Raw genomic sequence first — 24796 nt, forward strand, 5'->3', positions numbered from 1 at the left:
AAAATAGAGTGTGAGAAATACTGACCTTCTCACGCACACGGAGTGTTAAGCTTTGTCACCACTGACCTCTCTCGCATGTTATGTATAAACACAATGTCTCTCCCACAGATGCTAAGAAGCGAAGAGAGCGTGTGTGTGTGTGTGTGTTCCTGTCTGCTCTCAGCAGGATTAACTCATATTTGCTACGTGTGGTTTTTGGAGGGCTTCTGAAAAGGCTAAGTAAACAGTGTATGATGAATGGTTTGGCTGTTTCCCCCTGTGCTGATGCACACAATCACCTCACTATCCCTCACTGGGTGTGGCCCACACAGCTGACCACAATGAGCTCTGTGCGCCAGACAACGGTCCCCATGAAACCCAATCCGGCTAAGGAAGCAACTCTTCCACCCCCCCAACCCCGACTCTAGAAATAACCAGAGAACTTTTCCTGAAATCAAATATATTTCCTAGTGTTTGACCGAGCCAGAACTGTGCTGGATTAGTTCTCGCCAGAGAGAGAGGAATATTTAGCTGTGTGATGTGAGTTGTGTGGCATGTAGCTTTTAAAGACACCATGAAATCAAAATTGACAATTGGTATTTTTATGGAAAATTGCAGTTTATTTGCACATCATTATTTTAATTAATGTGTCTTGTAATCTTGAATCAGAATATCTTCCCCTCCCTCTTGCAGCATCTCTTCTCTTCTCTGATGATGAGGGCGGGGCAACCTGTCACTCACATGAGATCCACCAATAGCAAACCACAACCATCCAATCAATTCCCCACAGACAAAATCAAGCCCCGTCCTACATTTGTTCTCATTCCAGAAGCGTTTCACTCAGATATTCGTCACAATATACAGATATTTCACCCTTATAACTTCTATTTCATGCCAAATTTGTCTGTTCTTCACACTCAAACCTCAAACAAACACGTGTATAATATTTCTTTGCAGCTTTTCACCACAGCACTTACTATACAATTCAAAAAAATATTGCAGTGTTTCCCATAAATTACCTAGACTAAACCCACAGTTTCATTTTGTACGATTTCATTTATTTTGGGTTGGGGTTAGGGGACGACCTTCATGCTTTTTCATACAATTGTATGTTTTTCTATGATTTACATCATATGAATTAATACAAATCAGCACCACATAAAATTCCTGTGAGATCAGGTTGGTTTTGCAAATAAGTGTATAATCGCTACATGAAGGGAATTGACTGTAGTGCTTCATATTTCAGAATGAAGCACAACACTGTTAGTTTTCATGCGAGCAGCTCGTGATCCGGTGTCTTCAGCGTCTCAGTTCACTGTAAATGCTGCAAACTGCATCTCTGCATGTGCTGTGACAATTTGGGAACTCCTGCAAGTGAATAAATTAAAATTGAGTATTAAATATTTTAATCAAAATAATAGAAAATTATATATTAAAGTCATTTGTTAACAATGTTAAAACCTAGACCTAGATTCTATTGTACATATACCTCAGTCCCCAAATCTTGCATACATTACACACCTAGAATTAGACATGTGGTGTGTTAGTAGTGCAGTTATAAATGTGTGTGTGTTCAAGGTTTAGAAGAGCTGAATCCCAAGGCTTTGTTTGAATGTGTCAAAGAGTTGGAACAATTTGTGTAGAGTAAAGAGTAACTAATTAATCAGAAGTGACTGGTTGTGGTTGCCGGTTAGGGTGTAATGTTTGACAGATGAGTTTAAGTCACTGGCAGCAGTGTAGAACAGGAACAACAGGTCTTGAATGTAATTTTAGCAGGGACTGGTATTGGGTTGCCACTCGTCCCTTATAATTGCAATCATGCCGAATGATATGTCACGATTTGTCCTGTATTTTTCATACACATTGTTTAATAAATACATTCTGTTTTTACAGTGGGGAGAAATAGTGAATAGTGAATAAAACCAAATAGTTACAGAAATGCAGCCACGACTACACATCATGTCTTTAAAATTAAATCCGCCAATGAAACACAAGAGGATGTCAAGATACAGGCCTGAATTGAGAAAAGAATTATCAGTGGATCTGTCCTCTAACGCTGATGAGTGTAAGGCAAAGTCCACATTTTGCCAAAAAGCTTTTTCAGTCGTTCATGGTGGACTGTCTGACCTGAAGCGGCGTTGGAGAATATATATTCTCCAGTGGTGCTCTTTTACTGTGTCAGTGTCTAGTTTGTGCACACAATGTGGATAAACTACAACAGATAAACATGTCAGCTGTCTGGACACTAGGGCAGGGTGGACAATATCAATTTCTTGTTTCTTCATTTTGATGAACCAAGATCTTTTAGTCTGTGCTGTTTTCAGTTGATGCATAAACTTCACTAAACAGTATTTGTAGATTTTGCCATCCAGTAATCACAATAAGCTTTGAGCTTTTGATACTTTTGACATGAAACGGTGTCAACTTTCAAATTCTGTCAGTTTCATCTAAATTCAGTCAATAAATGTGTTTTGTGTCTCATTAATGTGTGGTGACGGATTGCTGTAGTTTAACCAATCATCTCTTCCTCTTTACTATTAGTTACAGCAGCAAATAAACATGAATGAACATCAGAAGGAATGATGAAAGATACAGAACAACTAACTGAAATCAATCATGTCTCATATAATCACTCAATCAGTGTTTCAACCGTGGAAAGACGTCAGTAAATCAGCTTGAGAACAATATGTCAAGGAAAGTCACATTTACCTCAGAAAAGAAATTCAGTGACTGAATAGTTAGCTAAAAAAAAAAGGAGAAGAGCATTTTGATAAATAATGTGGACATGTGGAAAAATGTAATTAATTGATCATTAAACTTTTTCATTTTCTATTTCAGTATTCAGCAAAATAAAAAAACTTGCCAATATTTTTAGGCAATAGGCATTCTAGTTGTTGAAAAGTCTAGTGTTAATTACGTGGTTTTGCCAGTTTTATTTCTGAATAAAATGTAGATGGAAAAGTGTGTTATGTTGCATGACCCTTGGGAGATAAAGTTGTCTTCTGGTTTCCCCGCTCTGCTTCCCGTTACTTGTCCTTTTACTCTAGAGAGTGTCAAAGAGCCATGAGGTTGTCGAAACAGAAACCGGATGACAGACGGAGACTACAGGGCCGAGGCTATCAAGTGTTGAAGAGAGTGAATGCAACAGGATCTGCAGATATGTCAGATGAAGGCAGGTCAGGCAGGCATTAAAGAGGTGACGGAGGGGTGGGTGTGAAGGCGTCCTCTTGAAGTGATGGATGCGAGGAAGTGGAGGTAGCCAGTGAGAGCGGGAACAGAATGGAAAAGTTGGACACATGAGGGGAAGTGACTGAAATTATGTAGGAAGCTTCTTGCATTCCTGGCATGTGAATGAGGAATTTTGGTGAAGTTGTAAGTTGTGAAGTTGAAGTCTGTACTGTCTGAATGTGAACATTTTATGTGAAATTGTATTAAAAAACTCTATAATAAAATCTTCAAAGGCAAAGACCCTGGGAGTAATAAAGTAGATGTATGCAGAGGACAGAGAGGCAGGATAGTAGTGTCTGTAGGTATATTACATGGGGCATGGTTTTGGCAAAGGTTCCAGAGACCACTATGGATCAAGACCTCCACAGAGGCATTTATGATGTTCACATTATCAGTGTTTTCCATTTACAGTCTAAGTAACAGTTTCAAAATGAACCAAAAAAATTGTACATGTCTCATAATAACATCTCTGACACACTCTGCTTTGACAAAGCATCTGTCAGTCGAACTAAAAACTAAATTGCAGTATGGCTTAGTGTGCTTACATTGCCGCACTAGATTCATTTACATGTGTGCAGCTCACGATCTGGTGTTTTCTGCACCTCAGAGTGACTCGGTTCACAGTTTTCCACCAAAATAAAAGCATGAGGGTTAAAGGGGACCTACAATGCACCTTTCAGATGTAATATAAGTCTCTGGTGTCCCCAGAATGTATCTGTGAAGTTTCAGCTCAAAATACCCCACAGATCTGGAGATCACAAAGCTGGAGAATCTCACGCAGCCAAAATGAGTCAGTAACGGTGTTCAGCCTTACATTGTTCAAACCGGAGTCGGACACTGATGGAGAGACTCTTTTAGAATGAAACTGGACGTTTCTGAATGGTTAGTGGATAAATTTATGTAGTTGCTGTGGAGTTGATTCAACTCATCCACTAGCATGTGCCGTCATGTTAATCTTTTGTGCAAATCCAGTGTTGAATTGACCCTCGTTTGTGAAGCAGTCCGGCGTAAAATGACGGCATGACAACAACACTCTACTACAACAACTCTTCCTCTTCTCTAAAGCAGCCCAACATGGCCACACTCCCTTCGTTGTGTGTTCTCGGGTTTATGTAAATTTTAGGGTTAGTGATGTCACTAACCTGGGAAGAAGCTCGTTGTAGTCCCTACCAGCCATTTTTTTGTTGTCCTTAAAAAGCGATTTCTGTAAAAGAAAATATCTCCCTTTGCATTGAACTTTGAGCGTCGTAACTTTGCAGATTTTGTTTATGCTCAAACAGCAACATTACACACTAACTAAAGTTAAAAAGTCAAATCATAATCAAGGACCCTTTAAAGTACAGCTACAAGTCAATGCAAAGACTGTTCAATTTTTATTCTGTTCTACTTGGTCACTGAAAAGGTTGGAGCTCTTAATTTTGCTCTGAAAGTACACCAGATTGATGCATTTAACTTCAAAATGTGCATTTTCTTGCATGGCCCTGGACCCCCATAGATAGTGTGAGAACACTGTAATAGACTCACCATCAGCCTCTTTAATTTGTCCTTCATTGGATCGCCACAGATAGACTTGTCTTTGACACAAATGAGACTGCTGCTAATGAGACTTTTGCAGAGATGCATATGTGTACAGGGGAGTCTGAAACAGGTCTGTAGAAAGCATGCAGACAATGTAGTGCTCACTGAATAACAGGTTGTTGGAAGACCAAATTATTATGCAAGTTCATTTAGTCAAAGTTCCAGTTCCAAAGCAGCTACACAAAGCATAAGGGCTTACATCCCCCACTGAGCAATCCAATGGCAACAATGGGAAGTGGGATAAAAAAGATGTTTAAAGGAATATTCAGAGTTAAATACTTCAACTGTATGGACAGCATCTGTGGCCTGCTGTTTACAGATGGATGGCAGGACTTCTCTCACCATTCTCTCTCTTTCTCTCTCCATGTTTTGAACTTTGCTGTTTTGAGAATATGTGCGTTATTTATGAGTTTGTCTTCCATAAACTTCCAAATAATCCTCACGACCCTTGGCTTATGTCCTCGTGTAACTTGCACACAAACTCACACATGCATTATCCACTCAGAGCCTGTGGAGAAGAGAGGAAGGATAAGTTACCTCCAAATATATGCTTTGCATATCTCCCATGACCAGTGTGTGTGTATATATTTGAGGAAGTATGAGCTCAAGGGATCCATCAATACATCTCAACTGTAATGGCTCCGAGTGTAGAAACACTTCCAGATGTGATCCAGATAAGCACAGGCTTTTTTTTCACGGCTGGAGGAGAGTTTGACCAGCCATCCTGAGCTCTGCTTATCGAAGTGATTTAAATTCAAGGAATCTGTTTAATACAGATCTTGTGCTCTATTGCCTGCTCAATCAGACACACGGATATATCCCGCAGCAGCTGAAGAGAAGCCATCCTGCTCTAGGCCACTGCCACAGTTGCTTTAAAATGTGTGGGTGATGCTTGTAGCAGTGATAAGAGTTTTGGAGCTTTTCACAAAGTCAAGCAACGGTTTTGAGGCCTAAATCAAATTCAAAATGTTAACAAAACTATAATAGTATAACAGTGATACAAAATGAACACTGATTGCACGACCTCTTGTGAATTATTGGTTTAGTTTCGAGTTTAACTATCAATGTGATTTTTTTTTTTTTCTTTTTTTTTTTCTGTACATTATAGATATTATAGGTATTTTCACTCATCTCTCTTTGTGGTGTTCTTGATAAACTGCAGATGTCTTATTCAGATGCATATGCATGACCTTTTTAACCACACAACCCATGTGACTTGTCTAAACTTTTATAGTCTGTTCTGTTGATGTATTGTGGTGCCACACACCAGATTCCATATGATAAAAATAACTCTAAAAAAATATGTTTTGTTTTCCCACTGATGTCTGCAAGCGCTGCTGTGATGGGTGTGATCTCAAACACACTCGCGCTCAAATAACTAATGAATGAGGTGTGTGTGGTGGAAAACAGAGGAGTTAATCTCCCTACAAAGGAAACTAGTTTATAATTCAAGCATGAATGCGGTCGACAGCTTGTGTTCAGGACAGAAGTGTGTGTGTGTGTGTGTGTGTGTGTGAGAGAGAGAGAGAGAGAGAGAGAGAGAGTGAGTGCGTGTACAGGTTTGGCTATACTTTTGATGGCCAAATGTCCTCCCTTACATAGTGAAATATAATGACAAACAACTAGTGAGGACATTTTACTGGTCTTCACTAGTTAAGAAGGCTTATAAATCGGCCAAATCTAGTGTTTGGCACATGTTTCTGTGATGGGTAGTTTTAGAGGTAGGGGTTGGGTTAGGCCATAGAAAATATCATTAACCTGATATAAATTCAATGGAAGTCCAATGTCCTCACTAATACAGTGAAAGTCAATTCAAGTCAGCTTTATTTTATATAGCTTTATACAATACAGATTGTTTCAAAGCAGCTTTACAGTGATCAACAGGAAAATAATGATCAATGATGCAAACATAGTTCAGCTGTTTAGCTGTAAAGCAGCTCTAAAAAGCAAAAAAAAAAAAAAAGTGTCATTGTTCAGCTGAAGTCAGTTCAGTGTTGATTCAGTTCAGTTGTAAAGATCAGTTATTAATAAATTAGTTCAGTTCAGTTATAAAGCAGTTCTGCAGAAAACAGTGATGTCACCACTGTGTGATTATGATTCAGGCTGCATCACGAGTCAGAAATCAGATTGTGGATCAGTAGCATTCAAATATTTCATCCAGTTTCTTTTGCTTGAAGATTGGATTTATCACGCCAATATGGAGACGAAGCTGGTCATAGGTCTGTGCGGAGGACCTGTTTGGTTCTTGTGGTCTTTGCTGAGGACCTGTGCAGATGGTTGTCGTGTCGATGAGGTCTTCACAGGGGATTGTCTAGTTGACAGGATCTCTGCTGATATTCAGAACTGCATTGTGGTCGTGTCTAGGTGCAGGTCCACCATCTGATCTGGATACAGCTGACTCCGGTAACCTCTGGATAAGGATGAGATAAAGACAGACAGACTAATATTAGCATAGATGCCATTCTTCTTACAATGTAACTAGTATATTGGATGTTGTATGTGATAGTGTGTTATGTGTATGCTAGGTGAAAGAGATTTGTTTTCAATATAGATTTAAACTGACAGAGTGTGTCTTCCTCCCGAACAATTTTAGGAAGACTGTTCAAGAGGGTGCTAAATAGGAAAAGGATCTACTGCCTGCAGTTGATTTTGATATTCTAGGTATTATCAACTGGTCAGAATTTTGAGACCGCAATAGACGTGAAGGTCATACTTCCTGGTTCTAGTAAGAACTCTAGCTGCTGCGTTTTGGACCACCTGGAGTTTGTTTATCAAGCGAGCCGGGCAACCAACCAGTAGAGCATTACAGTAATCTAGCCTTGCGGTCATGAGCGCATGAACTAACTGTTCCACATCTGAAAGCATATGTCATAATTTAGATATATTTTTAAGATGCGAATTTACAAATATGAGAAATGTGGCTTTCAAATGAAAGATTGCTGTCAAATAACACTCCCAGGTTCCTAACTGACGACAAAGACGAAACAGAGCAGCCATCAAGTGTTAGACAGTATTCTAGGTTATTACGTGGTATTTTGGTCCAATAATTAAAACCTGTTTTTCAGAATTTAGTAGTAGGATATTACTAGTCTTCCAGTGTTTTTATATCAGCTATGCATTCCGTTAGTTCCATCAGGCCACAAAGAAATATAGAGCTGAGTATCATAAGCATAACAGTGAAAACTAACGCCATGCTTCCTAATGATATCTCCCAAGGGTAGCATGTACAGAGTGAAAAGCAACGGTCCTAGTACTGAACCTTGCGGTACTGGATACTGAACTTGTGATTGATATGATACCTCTTCATTTACTGCTACAAATTGTTAATGGTCAGATAAGTATGATTTGAACCATGCCAATGCAGTTCCACTAATGCCAACATAATTTTCGAGTCTATTCAAAAGAATGTTGTGGTCGAAAGTATCAAATGCAGCACTAAGATTCAGTAACACTAATAGAGAGATACAACCACAATTGGATGATAAAATGAATGGAGTTGTTCCTCAGGGGGTTTACAGCACGACGTCTGATGCAATACTGTAGTAGACTGTTGCATGATTATTATTTTCTCTCTGATAGTGTCAATCTTGCAAGTAAAGAAATTCATAGTCATTACTGCTGTGCTGTTTGAAAATGTCTTGTTGAGAAACTTGTTGAAGCTTTATTTATTGTTAATTTAGCCACTGTATCAAATAAATACCTACGGTTGTGTTTGTTTTCTTCTATGAGAGTCGAAAAGTAAGCAGATCTAGCCTTTTTTAAGGCCTTTCTGTATGCAGTAACACTGTCCTTCCATGTTATGCAAAATACCTCTAGTTTTGTTTTCTTCCAGCTTTGCTCCATTTTCCAGGCTGCTCTCTTGAGTGTGCTCATTGTACCACGACACTGGATGGTTTTCTTTAACCTTCTTTAAGCGCAAAGGAGCAGCCATGTCTAAAGTTCTGGAAAAGAGAGAGTCGATAATTTCCTGTTGCAACATATAGTTCTTCTAAGCTATCTGGTATGCTGAGGAGTTTCAATTCAAGAAGATTATTTATAAAGCAATTTTGAGTGGAAGAAGTGTTAGTTCTACTATATTTGTAACAAGGAGTTTGTTTTGCAGCCTTGGCTAAATGGAGTATACATGAGACTAAACAATGATCTGAGATGTCATCTGCAGAATTTCAACAGCATCAACATTGATTCCAACATGTTGTCTAACTCCAGTAGAGTTTAAAATGTCTGTAAATGCCAATCCCAATGCATATTTTTCATTATCTACACTGATATTAAATTTACCAACAATTAAGACTTTATCTACAGCCAGTACTAACTCTGACCAAAAAAAAAAAAAAAAATCAGCTAATTCTTTTGACTTATCTAATTCTCAGCTACGTCTGTATGGCGCCCTGGTGGCCTGTATACAGTAGCCTGTACAAATGTCAAACGGGATTTATTGTTTATACTAGATAACATTATATAAAGCACCATCCCTTCAAAAGAATTATATTTGAAACTAGACCTCAGTTAAACTGAAGATATTGGTATAAATTAGAGCAAGACCTCCCCCTTTGCCTTTCAGACGAGGCTCGTGTTTATAACAGTAATCTTGAGGTGTGGACTCATTTAAAGTAATGTAATCATCTGGTTTTAGCCAGGTTTCTGTCAAACACAGCACATCTAGGTTATGATCTGTGATCATATAATTTACAATAAGTGCTTTTGAAGAAAGGGATCTAATATTCAGCAAGCCGAGGTTTATTGTTTGTTTATCTGTATTATATCTGTTTTTTTATGTGTTGCACATCAATAAAATTATTACCCTTAAATGGGTTTGGGAGTTTTTTGTATTTACTAATTCGGGGTACAGACACAGTCTCTATGTGATGATATCTAGGTGAAAGAGTCTCTGTGTGTTGGGATTTATCTGATTTCTGGGACGTGAAACAGCTAGCAGACGGTCGGTTTAGCCAGTCTGTCTTACACCACTTCAACAGCCAGACATTGAGTGATGACAGTCTGCTACGTATCTCATCACTCCGGCAAACAGGAAGGGGGCCAGAACATATTACAGTGTCTGACATCATACTTGCGAGCTCACACACCTCCTTAATGTTCATTTTAGTGATATCCAACTGGCAAAGTCGGAAAGTGCCGACGTGAATAAAAATCTTAAGAGTATTTACATAGAGTAGAGTACACACATTTGACTTTGGTGGCTGGTGTCTCTATTTTCACGTTCCGTACAATAGAACCTAGGGCACTTTCAACAGGATTCTCAGTGGGGAAAACCTGTTTATTGTTTTAATCGGAATGGAACAGCTGTGTTTTGTCCCGTGGCTATGTCTTCTCATAGTCACCCAATAAGATTTCAATGTAATAGAAGAACATGCTGCAGGCTTTAGGACTCAAAACCTGCAAAAACAGTATTAATTGAAATCAAGCTTCAAAAACGACTTCTGTTTCGTTGTCACACTGCAAAGACATCAGCACTGGACCACAATTACAGCAACACATCATCAACTACATTTACAGAATTTTTTGATTGTTTAGTTTTTCATTGTTTTTCAATTTTTTTAATCATTTCAGTGCGCCGTGCAACACAAGCCCTACGCTTTTAAGCCGCCGTGTCAAGTTAAAATAGTTTGGTTCATGAAGAACGTGCAAGAACGCGTCCTGAGTGGGTGATGTGGTTTTTCATGCATCTTTGGTATCTCTGAAAAGAGAAGACACATGTAGGTTTTAGACAGCATGCTCAACAGAGGTCGAAATAACACGCCACAGACCCTGAGAAATCTGAGGATCAGACAGCAAGAGGACAGACCAGAAATAGTGCCTAGACTTCAGTCTCAGCAGAAAACACATGAGGAATAAAAAATAGTGTTTTTCTTTGTGTTGGTGGTTTGAGTTGGTTGTTGATGGACAGCTTGTGTTGTTTGCTGATGGCAGAGCAGAGCTTTATATTCCTCTGGATTTCCACTGCATTCTTATTCTCTCTCCACCATAGCACTGCTAGCCATAAACAGACACATTTTGAAAATTCATAATACTCCACTTGTGACCCACTTATATTAAAATAAAGCCCCTCTCACAGCTGCTCCTTATGTTTCCCTAACATACACCAACCCTCATCACGCTAAAGATGTTTACATATAATTCACAAGACAAAAAAATAGCTGAATTTATTAAAATGACCCCATTCATAAGTATGTGAACCATTGATCCTTAACACTGTGTGTGGTTACCTGGATGATCTACGACTGTTTGTTTGTTGTGTGATGGTTGTTCATGAGTCTCTTGTTTGTCCTGAGCAGTTAAACTGAGCTCTGTTCTTCAGAAAAATCCTCCAGGTCCTGCAGATTCTTCAGATTTCAAGCATTTTTTGCATATTTGAACCCTTTCTAGCAGTGACTGAATGATTTTGAGATCCATCTTTTCACACTGAGGACAACTGAGGGACTCAAACACAACTAATAAAAAAGGTTCAAACATTCACTGATGGAAACACAATGAATTAAGAGCCGGGGGGTGAAAACTTTTTGATTTTGAAGATCTTTGAAGAAATTGTACTTAATTTGTCTCCGGGAAACATGTAGGTATCTTCTGTTGCTTCCAAAGGGCAGTACTAAAGGGCAGTAAACAAAATAAGAAAAATTTGGACATCTTCATCCTGTTCAAAAGTTTTCACCCCCGACTCTTAATGCATCATGTTTCCTTCTGAAGCATCAATGAGTGTTTGAACCTTTTTTATTAGCTGTGTTTGAGTCCCTCAGTTGTCCTCAGTGTGAAAAGATGGATCTCAAAATCATTCAGTCACTGCTGGAAAGGGTTCAAATATGCAAAAGATGCTGGAAATCTGAAGAATTTTTGGGACTCTGAGGATTTTTCTGAAGAACAGAGCTCAGTTTAACTGCTCAGAACAAACAAGAGACTCATGAAGAACCATCACAAAACCAAAAAACAGTCGTAGATCATCCAGGTAACCACACACAGTGTTAAGAATCAATGGTTTACATACTTATGAATGGGGTCATTTTAATAAATTCAGATATTTTTTCTTGTGAATTATATGTAAACATCTTTTATGTAAAATATCTTATTCAGGACAGTACTAAATAAAAAATAACATGCATTTTGTATTATCTCTGTTATTTTGTTAAAATCAGCAGCTCAAACAGACCTGCTTGAGGCACGAAAACACCTCAATTGTTCTTGTGGACGTGTGAATGTGCTTGTGTGTCCCATGAGAATAAAACTCAACCTGTTTGAGTTTCCGTCTATCAGATTTGATGTGTGCTGATCAATGTTTATATGTGAATAAAAGCCTAAATTAAGTCTCTTCAGAAGATTGGCTGGATTAGTTTTATTATAGCCTCAAAATTTTGGATGAATAGACTTTCAATGAAGGGACAGAAATCTCTCAGATTTTGTTAAAAAAATATCTTAATTTGTGTTTCAAAATAAGTCTTATGGGTTTGGAACAACATGAGGGAGAGTAAATGTAAAAATTTATATTTTGGGGTGAACTAAGCCTTTAAAACAAAGTACAAGGCCAATTCTGTATATTTTGTCTTTTGATATTTCCCTCAATTGATGTACATTGTTTTTTCTACTTTCGTTTTTGCATATTTTTTTATGTGCAGATAAGCTGCAAATTATTTATCACGCCAGTAAAGCACATTGAAACTGATAGACCAACCCAAACTACAGATGTACATCTACTGTGTGTGTGTGTGTGTGTGTGTATGTGTGTGTGTGTGCTGTATATATAAAACTTCTTTACAGCGCTCAGATTCTTTGGATCTTATTTATTTGTGCGAGCGCTCAGCTGTAGTGGGAAGGACTGTGTGTGGTGTGTGTTATGGAGAGACAGAGGCCGACCGCTCTAATTGCGTCTCTCAGATGTGGCTCAGCTGTACGTGGGCAGAGTGCAGACTTTGCAAGCAGTTCCAGACAGCAGACATACCAGTGTGTGTAAGAAGGATGTTTTGTGTAGGGCGTGGAGAAGTGGAGAGAAAATATCCCTGCTGACCACGGGAATCCCACCCATATGATACCACACCCTCTGAGGCCGAGAGCTGAGTCTCTTTCTGTCTGCAGAGATGTTACGCTGTCAATAACCACTGTTACAGTTCAGTACAATACTGTTACATTATTAGATGATCAGGGAACACGTTACAATAAGTCTCAATTTGTTTCTCAATGTATTTGGTACCATACATTAACCCTGTAAAGAGTCTGACACATGAAATAATATATATATATATATATATTTTTATTTTTTTTAATTGAACTGTTTGTTGAACCTTTAGACAAACGATTTTAAAAATCTAAAAACAATTGCATAAATGTTTTTTGTTGAGTATCATATTTGATGCATCAGGCTTTTATGGCTCATATAGTATGACATTGTGAGAATATGGAATAAAAACATCTAAATTTTATTAAAAACATGCAGATGTTGATATTTATATGGCCAAAAAGTAAGATGAAATTCTGATGCTTATAATGTAAATCAATGAGATCTTTATAACAGTTTATCAGATACTTACATAAAATGCATACAAATATTAATATCTGCCAATAATGTCTTAGTAAGATGATATTTAAATGCTTAGTTTTATGATCAAAGCTTTGTAGTTTTAAAACATATAATGCAATGCAATGATGATTGAGAGATGAACAAATAATCCTTCCTCAAAAGATGATAATCATACTCATGATTTTTCTAAATATTGATGTATGGATAATCAAGTAAACCTGCTTCAGTCCAGTATTATTGTCAAATATTACTAACAATATACAAAGTTACGCTTATATTATAAAAATCAGTAAAGATTTCCAACCTGATCTCACGGCAATTCATACGTATTTTTTGAGGTGGCTAATTCGTACCTACCCCTAACCCCGCCCCTAAACCTACCCGTCACTGGGGTTTAGACAAATCGTATGAATTCCTGTGAGTGAGGTCGTACAAATTAGCCACCTAGTAAAATACGTACGAATTGGTTGTGAGATAGTGTTGAAGATTTCACAGCAGAAAGACACGTGAAGCACAAGCTGAAGGACGTTTGTACAATTATACTAAAAAACTTTTACTTAATAAGAGTCTAAACTGTCAATCAGACGACAGAAGGACTGGAGGAGATTGTGTATGACAGGTTTATCAGTGACAGAGTTGTGATTATGTTTTTCAAAATTGTATTTTGTGTATCAAATATGATACAGTGGGCTTTATAGGGTTAATTATTCATGTTAGCTACTGCATTAATTAATGTTAAGGTAACCTTATTGTGAAAGGTTTACTAGGCCAGAGACTGTAACACTTACTGTAACACGTTAACACCTCGCAGTCTGTCAGAGCCGATGGGTAGCGTTCTGACACGCATGCAGAGCGGTTGCAGTTTGACGCTATTGAAACCTTTTTTCACAAAGTCCACTGGTGTATTTACACTGTCTGCTAACTAGTCAAAACTTCTCCAATCCTCCATTACAGTGTCACTACACAAACTGATTTTAGCTATACCCCTAGGATTATTAATAACATTTCAATTCCGCAAAAATCTAAAGGCGAAAAAGTGTACAGAATCTTTATGATGGATATGTGTGTTATATTTACTGATTGAATGAAACAGTTTTCTTATTTTAGTGTAGTCTGAGATATGTGTGACACTAATTGTGACAAAAGTAATATAAACTAACCTATAAATCTTTCAAATACCAAATCTTTCAAATATCACCTTTACATAAAGTGTCAGATGCAGCTGGAGTGACAGTTACAGCTTGGTGACATCCATAAATCCAATGGGAAAAAATGAGGAGCCACATATAGTGCAGCTGCAGACTTGTGCACTTCTAAGTATCATTCACTAATTGTGCTTACAAATGTGTTAAGATGAAATTCTATATGTTCCTCTGGATAAAAACAGATTTGTGTATGTACAGCTGGCTGATTAAAGGTCTATTAGCTGTAGAAATGATGTTTATTGTGATTGAACTCTTTACAGAGTCGTGTGTGTGTGTGTGTGTGTGTGTGTGTGTGTGTGTGTGTGTGTGTGTGTGTGTGAGACTCATATGGAGATGGTTTGGCTGTGTTTTATGCAAAATACTAATCTCAGACTCATTTAGAATACTCGAAATTCATTAATATTGTAACCAGATTAAGAACAGATTCATATGCTTTTACACATGTTTTAAATTAGGCACCATTTCTTTTTCGTGAGAAGTTCTTCTGTGTATATAAATAATAATAATTCACACATTTATTCATGAATGAGACCAAGTATATTTGTCACTATCCTATCTTTCGACTACCACAATGAATTTCATTTTTAATTATTTTAATTTTAGGACATAGTAATGGATTTTATGTTGTCTTGTCCTGTTCAAGTGAAACGGAGAGCTTTAATAAGATGTACTATGGTCTCACATGTTTCCTCTTTTACTGTGTTATCTCACAATTCTCGTTTATCAGTCATGGAGATCTGTGGAAATCTGTACCTCGGAGGCGTTGAATAATTGCAGTTGTGCTGATTGATCTGTACAGTCTGGAGAATTTATCTTAGATCATTTTCATTCATATGTGTTGTTTTGTGTGATGTTTAGAGAAGATAATAAACACGTGTAATTTACAATGACAGGTAGACGAGGTAGACGAATTGCCTGAACAGTCTTCAGAAAGCGCTTTTTTCAGTGTACAACTCTAAAGGATATATTCATCTCTTAGCAATCTAATATTTATGTTCATTCCCTTCCTGTTCCCATTTCCAGCTCAGTTCTCCAGAGAGCGTTGATTGAAGGGAATCTTGGAGTTAATCAGCACTCATTTCTGTGTATTGTATTTCTCATGAAGCTACTACTCTCTTTGAAATGAGAGCTAGTCCTTTTTCCCATTACTTAAATAACTGTCTTTTTCTCTAAAGAAATGCATGCAGTTACTGTATCGGCCACCATCTGATGAAGTGATTTTATAAACATGAAAAGGAGAAATCTTAAGCTGACATCAGGTCAGCAAGACTTGTGCTTTTGTATTGGATTTCAGTAACAACATGATAGGTAAAGTTTATCTTTTGTATTATACCCAAAGATCAGATATATCCAGATGTTTACAATAAACAGCGTTTCTCTAATTTCCTTTCTGTTCTTTACAGACCTTATTAATTTAAACGGAAAGATTAATTAATTTTAAGCACACCGGACCCTGTCCTTCAGATGTGGATTACTTATCCGTAGATTTAATTGTTGATGATTTGACTCCATCCTGTATTGTTCCGTTCTTCAAAACTCGTCTCAAAGTTGATGTCATGGTAACAGATCCGTAAGCTCAAATCTGACTGGGAATAGGTTTATTTCACATAAACAGGATTAGACTGCAGCTTTTTCAGTGTAGGAGGTACTAAAAGTCTGTTCCAGCCGCTGCTCCTTGTTTACAAGAGCACCCTGTTGAACTAGGGACAATAATTATTTGAAATAATAATAAAAATAATTTAATCATTTAAAATAAAATTGAATTTAACAATGATAATAAGATGCACAGACGTTGTGAGCTTTATTTGTGTGTACATAATTGTCTAATAAATTATTGAAGTCTTAAATTAGCTGTACAATTAGTCCAAGCTGTAATCTGAACAGAGACATCTGCTGTGCACGGTTTTAAATGTCGATGCATCTGTCCCTTTCAAATGAACACAAGAACGTGCAATAATCTCAAACTCTGAACTCAGATCAGCTGCACATGAGCTTGTATTAGGATTGGAAAGTCTTCCTCTCTGTCTGCTCGTATCATCGGTGCAGTGCCCCAAGGCTCTGTCTTGAGCCCTATTTTATTGTCCTTACACATGCTTCCCTATCATAAAAACACAGCTGTATCTCACTTTGAGACCTGATGATTTTAATCCCTTTTCATATGTTTTTGATTGCCAGAGGATATTTAATGCTGGATGGCTAATTACTTTATCCATTTGAATGAGAGTAAGACTGAAATCATTGTAATTGGCCGCTTTAACTCTATTACTGATATTTCTTAAGGGGCTTTCTCATGACTCAATTCAGGGCGTCAACGCCCCGCTCAACACAGGCATCAAACAAGGCTTTGACCTCGTCCACGTGAACACTGCACACAGCGTCATAGAAAAGCATTGCCAGGTAACAAGTGAGAAGAGAATTGACCGATAATGATTGGTTGGCATTTAAAGAGGTCAGTCAAAGTTATTATTTGAACTCTGAGTGCCTTGTTACAACACACAACCGATATGCAACACACTGTCAGGGGTAGCACCAAAGGCCCTCAAGCAAAATGTGGAAATTTTAGCGAAGTTTGGTGTGACGTTATTTTGAACAAAATCAGGCCAAAATGAAGTTTGTTTAAAGTTCGTTTCAGGGGTTTGAAACAGCTTGCCAAAGTGAACTTTCTGGAAAAGTTTGCTCCAGCTGGTAAACAACTTTGAACTCCCATTGGTCTGTGGTGATGATGTAATAGGTGGGTGTGGCTCTGAGGCTCCGCCTTCTTTGAGGTGTAAATCTTCTCCGATTCATTTCTTCTGTTCAGTCTGTCAAGGTCAGATGCGAGTGAAAACATGAAAGCAAAAAAACTGCTTTAAAAGTATGAAGTGCTGTATAAATAAACGTGACGTGACTGGAGTCTGAATCTCCACATCACTGTGATCACATGCTTTCTGAACTGCTGCTTTCTCACCGCTGGTGTTTTTGTTGTGTGTTTATTTTGGAAAGTGCAGCACATATTTACATATTCATCTAAACGTGGGCGGCGTTGAGATGTTTGCTAACAGTGTATCACTGAAAAGGTATTTCCAACTTCTTTTTACTTCTAAGCAAAGAACAAAAAAGAACTTCGCCATGAGTATATCAGGGCCTTAATGCTGACACTTCCCTCCATAATGTGTTTATAAAGTAAACTGTAAGTAAAACAGGAGCTCACACAGCCACATACAAATCTCACACACACACACACACACACACACACACACACACACACACACACCTACTGAAATATCATTCAGACATAACTACACAACACACACACACACACACATTCTCACATCATCATGCATCCATTCTATCTTGCTGTGAGATCTAAAACATTTCACACCCTCTTTACGCTTACACCTGCGAGATGAATACTCCTTACATTCACCCATATGAAGCACCAAGGCTTTCCTGTGTTATTTCATACTGTAAATTAAAATAATGTCTATGTAAAATACAATACCAGTTAAATGTTTGGGCACAACCTAATTTAGGACTAGGGTAAGTTTCCCATGATATTAAAAATCTTATGACCTAAAAGCACATTCTTAAATTCTTTCATTTGTTTTGCATTTATAAATTATGCCAATATGTGTATTTTTTCCTACAGAACTAATGTTATTAATCTTTTAGTGGATAAGTTGAAGCAGATGATGAAGGAAAATGAGCCAACAGGTGTCCAGCATACATGAGAACTGTTTAAAACGCACTAATATAACATAACTTACATCTGTTTTGGTCACTACATAATTCTCATATATCCAAAGTGTGCTAATAAAGAATGAGTCGGTGTGTCCAAACTTACTAAACTGGCACTGTATAAGTGGTCACATAGTTCAACACATTTAATGATGTTTTATTAACAAAGTTCAGGAGGAACACATAAAATTGCCTAACCAATCAGCAAGAGATAAGACCTATATACATACTCACCTATGTTCCCTATGTTTCCTGCATCCCTCCTCCACCACCCCGTCTCCTCACGCTTGCCTGGTTACTATCCTAACCAGAGATACGGGGGTAGTACTCTGGGTTCAGGCCAAAATAACGAGCTCGGGGCCCTTCCCTTCGGACAGCACCCAAATACATATACTTTTTATACTATCTGATTATTTGTAAGTGTGAACTCGTGAAATGACATTATTAAAGTGCCCCTATTATGCTATTTTAAAGGTTCTTAATTTTGTTTAGGTCTCATATAACAGGTTTACATGCATCAAATGTCAAAAAACACTTTAATTTTCAATGATTCTCAAATGACTTGTCCGATGATTCAGTCTCTCTAAATCCCTCCTTTCTGTGAGCCTGCTCTGCTCTGATTGGTCAGATGGCTTCCAGAGGCTTCTGGAGCTCAGCGATTGTACACACTGTAAAGACAGTAACGATGGCGTCGAATTTACCAAATCAATCTGAGCGCGAGTCTGATGATGAAATATTGGAAGAACTAGTTATTCATCCTGAACCTCCATCGCAAGAACGACTTGAGCAGGACGTTTCTCAGTGATACACTACTCAGTTTGATGTATATTATGAGTTGCAACTGTAATTCCTCATCATCAGCATTAACAAGTGTATGTCCGTCAACAAACTGATGTGTTTATTTCTAATTTATTGCGGTGCACATGTGGGAACTGTATTGTTAACTGTAAACAAATCTTGCTCCATCCTTTATCATTACTCAGAGTAGTAAGACAATCTGCATTAATGGACTCAATTTTAGGTAACAGTGAGTCACAGCTGATTTGCTGAAGTATTTCAGTAAGATGTAATAATGTGAGCTAACCGGTTAGCCGGAGACCTAGCACAATATAAAACACAAAACTACGTATTTTGAACACCCAGTAGAAAATATATACATCAATAATTAATCATACAGGTTGTGATTGTGATTCAGTTGGTACTGTCCCATCTTTAATGCCGTTTTGTAAAACCCATTTAGACCTCATGGAGATTTGAGAAGCAATCGTAAAATGTTATTCTGCTTTTGTATCGCTATGGTAATTTTTACCACTGAATCTTCCTTTTAAAAGTGTTTACAAAGAGAATTTGCTTTTGCAGAAAACAGCTTCTTCTCGACATGTTTACAACACAAACCAGCTACAGTGTTTGAGGGCGGGTTAAAGTAGACGTTATTCGTGGACAGCCAATGAAGACCAGAAGCAGGCATTAGGCAAATGTGTTACCCTGTGACGTGTAGCCAGCACGGAAGTGGGATTCAAATTCCTAACGAATCGTTTAAGCGGTTGAGAGTCGATTCTTTCTTTTGAGAGACAATAAATTTATTTATCGTGCACTTTCAGCTTCACAACTTTGCAGATCGTTTACATTCACAGACAGCTACATTACACACTGCATGAAAGGTAATATTCGAAAAAGCATAATAGGGGCACTTTAACGATTCAAATGTCACAGACTAAACTGCAAACTGTGCAGTACAACAATATCACATGGAGTGTGTGTGTGTGTGTGTGTGTGTGTGTGTGTGTGTGTGTGTATTTTTAGCTGAGTTTACGTGAGAGGTTTTCAGTCTTTGTGTGCTGGAAATGGAAACCGGCAGCTGCCCATTGATGCCCATCTTGTGTTTCTGTGCAGTAAGTGCACTCTTTCTGCTCACATGTGTGGTGTGTTTGTCTTCAGAGGGCAGTGTGATGTCTTCCCCAAAACACAACAAAACCAACAAGGAGTACAGCTGTTGCACCAGCATCAGAACTGGCAGAATATTGGTGGAGAAGAGCAATGAGGGTCAGACAGAGACTGTGTGTGTGTGTGTGGGTGTGTGTGTGTGTGTGTGGGTGTGGGTGTGTGTGGGTGTGTGTTGGGGGTAAGGAGCAGATCTTCTTGTTGCGTATCAGGTGCTATTGTCACTCAGTGTCAGTCACAGCTGAGAGAATCGACTCTCTCACACACACAGATATCATGTCTACTAAAGCGTCTTTAAACAGTCACAGACGTCTGCGTCCTCTGGGGGCTGGTCTCAATCCTCCACCTGTGTGATAGACGCCTGTGAGCCGCAGTCACGCTGGGGCTGATGGGAAGACAGACAGCTCCTGTAGGGCTGTATCCGCAGGGAGCAGCTTAACAAGGCTTTCCTGAGGTGCTTCACAGCAGCCGCAGGCTTAATGACACTGATGAGAGACTGCAGACGTCCCGTCACAGACAGACAGTCACATGACACAGATGAGGCTGTGAATCTACAGACAAACACTCAGCAGTGTGTGTGTGTGTGTGTGTGTGTGTGTGTGTGTGTGTGTGTGTGTGTGAACTACACATGAACAATATCTGATGTTCAAACACAGACGGCCCTCATCACCTGAGGAATCACCAGCAGATATCTGTCCTGACCCGTGTGACAGCAGAGCTCTACACTAGGGGCTTTCACACTTCTATAGCAAGGAGTCCCAAATATAATCATCCTCATTCAGTATATGATACAGTATATGTGTATATATTAGGGCTGGGTATTGACACAATTTTCACGATTCGATTCGATTTCTATTCACATGCTTGCGGTTCGATTTCGATTCGATTCGATGTCGATTATTTTGGATGTAGTATATCAGATACAGTAAATGACAAATTTTCTAGAGGAAAAAAATCTCTCAAATAATGCTGTAAACTACACATGGGAGTCAGTTGGTACTACTTTACTATAATATTGAAGGTTAAAATTAACTTATTTATATACAAACACTTAAATTACACTCAATTATGTTTTTTTTTAATATAATAAATAAAGTTTAGAATTACATAATCATATTTCTACTCCAATTAGTTGTTGTTTTTTTTTTGTTTTTTTAAATATAAACATATAAATCTCGGCTGTCATAACTGATTTATTCAACATGCATTAAATATTGAAGAACATTATAATGAATATGTAACGGTGCATATATTTATCAGAATGCTGCTTTCTAGAGTTCACTTTTCTAGCTGACTGATGAGTTTATGGTCACTGAATATTTTTTTCTGAGGTAAATGTGACGTTACGTGACATTGTTACAAGCTGTTTTATTGACGTCTTTCCGAGGTTGAAACACTGATTGAGCTATTACACGAGACATGATACAGATTTCGGTAAGTTGTACTGTATCTTTTAACATACCTTCAGATGTTCATTCATGTTTATTTCGCGCTGTAACTGGTATTAAAGCGGAGGAGAGGATCAGTTCACATGCGCTCTGTGCTGCCGCTTCTCTTTAACTGAGGCGCTACAGCGATCTGTCACACCACATTAAACAGCGCCAAAACGGTACTTATTTTTTGAATCTCATAATAAGATGGACGTCATTTGAAATCTGAGACTTTGCTTCAAAAGTAACAAAGCACAAAGATTATTGCGATTTTTTTGGATGGGAGGCGCGCTACATGTTCTATTCATTCATCAACTGAAAACAGACTAGACTAATCGATTCTTAGGATTTAAGAATCGATATCGGTTCGTAAAAATGAGAATCGATTAAAATCGAGAAATCGATATTGTTTACCCAGCCCTAGTATGTATATAAATATATATATATATATAAATATATATATATATATATATATAATACAAAGTGTATTTCATAATATGTACATTGTTATATTCTTTTGAATATTTACACAAACAATGTCTGTCTCATTTTTACCAGATTCATCTAAAGAATCGTCCAAAGAGAAGAAGGAGAAAGACTCAGGAAAAGATTCCACAAAAGAAACCAAGAAAGACTCTGGCAAAGAGAAGGAGTCTAAGGTGTCCAAAAGAGAGTCTACAAAAGAGTCAAAGGAACCCTCAAAAGAGTCCTCGAAGGACAAGGAGTCCACCAGAGAGAAAGAGTCAGCAAAGGAGTCTGGGAAGGAGAAGACCAAGGTGTCCAGGAAGTCCTCGGTGAAGGTCAAAGAGAAGAAGTCCGAGGCAGGAGACAGCTAAATGCGCTGATAAAGCTCTCGTGATGTTAGTCGCTGCAGAGGTTAATGCCTCATCCTGAGCTTTCTGCTGTAGTTCTAGAGTTGATAGCATAGTGGCAGCAAAACCATCCAAAAAGTAATGTTTTCACCCAAGTGGACATGTAGGAGGAGTTTATATTCAGCATGTAGTGTGTGTGTCCCTGCGGGACGTCTGATGACGGGCTCCACGCCCCGCTGAGACGTCTGAGGAGCACTGCTCTTATCTCTGTCTGCTGCGACAATCTCAACTCCACTGGCTCTTTACATTCCTGGATGTGAACTGAGGTAGAAAACATGATGCAGAAAATATTGAAATATTTTAAGGAACTTCAATTAAAATAGAATGAAACTCAAATGGATGTGTAGTTTTTAATTATACATTTCATTTCTCAGAATGAAATACCCACATGCATGTTATCAAACATATACTTTTGATAACATGCTGTCATTTCATGGAAAATGGTGGAAGAACGCTTCATTTCTACAGTGGAGCCAAACATGAAAAGTACAACTTCTGTTGGATTACTGTAATTCCTGTGTTAGTTTTCTGAGGCTGTGTTCACACTTGACTAAAACGGACTCTGGTGTGATTGTTCTGTCAGTGCGGCTCATGTGAATAATTGTGAACGCTGCCATCTGAACTAAACTAGCGGACCAGAAAAGGAGGGTCTCAATCCACTTCCAAATGAGCTCTGGTGCGGTTCGACTGAAATATGAGCAGAACACGGACCAAAGACATCTAAACCAACCCAAAACAGGATGTGATGTCATAAGATGTGACCTTAAAAAGCTCAGAATGCTCAAGATTAGCTGTTTTTTCTCGTTATAGTCATGATGTTGTCCATTATAGTTCAGTACAGGTGTCAGAAACGCCGTCTCCTCACAGCAGATCTTTGTTTGTTCAAATCTTTACACATTTTATAAGATCTTTATGAGTTCTCATCTGGTAAAATACCATCATATGAACACATAAAACGTTTAGCCCAGAACACTGCATTGATTTGGATGCTCAGAAAGTTCAGTTGCAAAATATGCGTGTTTTAAAAGCTGTTTGTATCTTTGGGTTTGGTGTTAAAACTGACGGTGTGAAAGCTAAGCGAACCAGAACTAAACGAATCATTTTATTTTTTGTTCTGGATCATCAAGAGAACTGAACTACAAGTGTGAACACACCCTTAGTGCAGTTATTCTGAATTCTGTTTGTCCTAATTCAGATTTCAGTTCAGTTAACCACTTCACCTCATATTGAGATCAAAAATGAACAAATTCTTAAATTCTGAATTTTGCACAGCATTGTTGTGCGTCTCTACATCTCTCTCTTCATGATGTGAGAGAGCGAGACGTGCAGTTTCTTATTAACACTCACAGTTTCATTCATACCTGTGTAGAGAAGTAGAGAGTATTATTACAATAGATTATTTTTCTAGTTTTCAAATATTTATGGTCATTCAGTAGAAATGATTCATTTTCATCTTTGAAGAATTCTTTGATAAACTATAGAAATTTGTCAAATTAATTTGTAAAATGAATTTCAATATAATGTACCTTTGAATCGTAAAAGTCACCAGAAATATCCATAATTCAAAAACATCACTCCATGTTGCATTTTATATGAAGACTTTTATTCGTACCAATAATTTGTCATTGTTGTTATATTATTATATTATATTATTACTATTGCTGTTATTATTTTCTTTGCTCCAGTTTTTGAATCAATATTATTCATACTAATATCATTCATACTAACTGCTATTATTTAAATGTGATATTTTGGTACCAGCTATTGGAGTAAACATTTCCCTTTAAACCTGAAACATTCCAGTCAGTCTCTGTAAATCAGTCATACTGTCAGAAGAGGCAATAAACTGTCACTAAATAATATTGCTTACAAATATTAAAATTTACAAATGCTCCAATGAGATGGTGAACTCTTTTGTGTGTGTGTGTGTGCGTGTGTTTGTGCGCGTGTGTGTGTGTGGACCAAGATTAGATGTTTAATGGATTTTTCTGTGGTTTTTCATGCATCGTTTCTGTATTATGTTGCCTCATTTGGGCAACTTGATAGGGCCATTTGTCTAGATAATAATGTCTGTTTCCCTCTGCACAAAATCATCAACTCCAACAGCGCTGATCTGTGCCGCTATTAGTGGGAAGAAGTGAGTCATATATCCCACATCTATACATACTGAATGTAAACCATACTACAGACTAGAGCAGTGATTCCCAACCGGGGTACTAGTTCAGTTTTGCTTTTTTGAACCTGTACAACCAAAGTTATGACTTAAAAATTTTGGTGAATGATAACACAGATCACACTGACTGCAATTCACCGCTACAAAGCCAC

General features: G+C 37.9%; 1 protein-coding gene across 1 annotated transcript in view; it reads left to right on the plus strand.

Annotated features, from left to right (window-relative positions):
- bbs9 (Bardet-Biedl syndrome 9) overlaps window positions 1-24371 on the plus strand; it is a 111458-nt gene extending 87087 nt beyond the window's left edge. Inside the window, 1 exon segment of the mRNA XM_051865661.1 lies at window positions 22158-24371. Within this exon segment, the coding sequence (XP_051721621.1) occupies window positions 22158-22435 (278 nt within the window). The 3' untranslated portion in view covers window positions 22436-24371.
- The last annotated feature ends 425 nt before the right edge of the window (window positions 24372-24796 follow it).

Source organism: Ctenopharyngodon idella, chromosome 16 (genome assembly GCF_019924925.1).
Source record: "Ctenopharyngodon idella isolate HZGC_01 chromosome 16, HZGC01, whole genome shotgun sequence".
NCBI classification, from domain to species: Eukaryota; Metazoa; Chordata; class Actinopteri; order Cypriniformes; family Xenocyprididae; genus Ctenopharyngodon; species Ctenopharyngodon idella.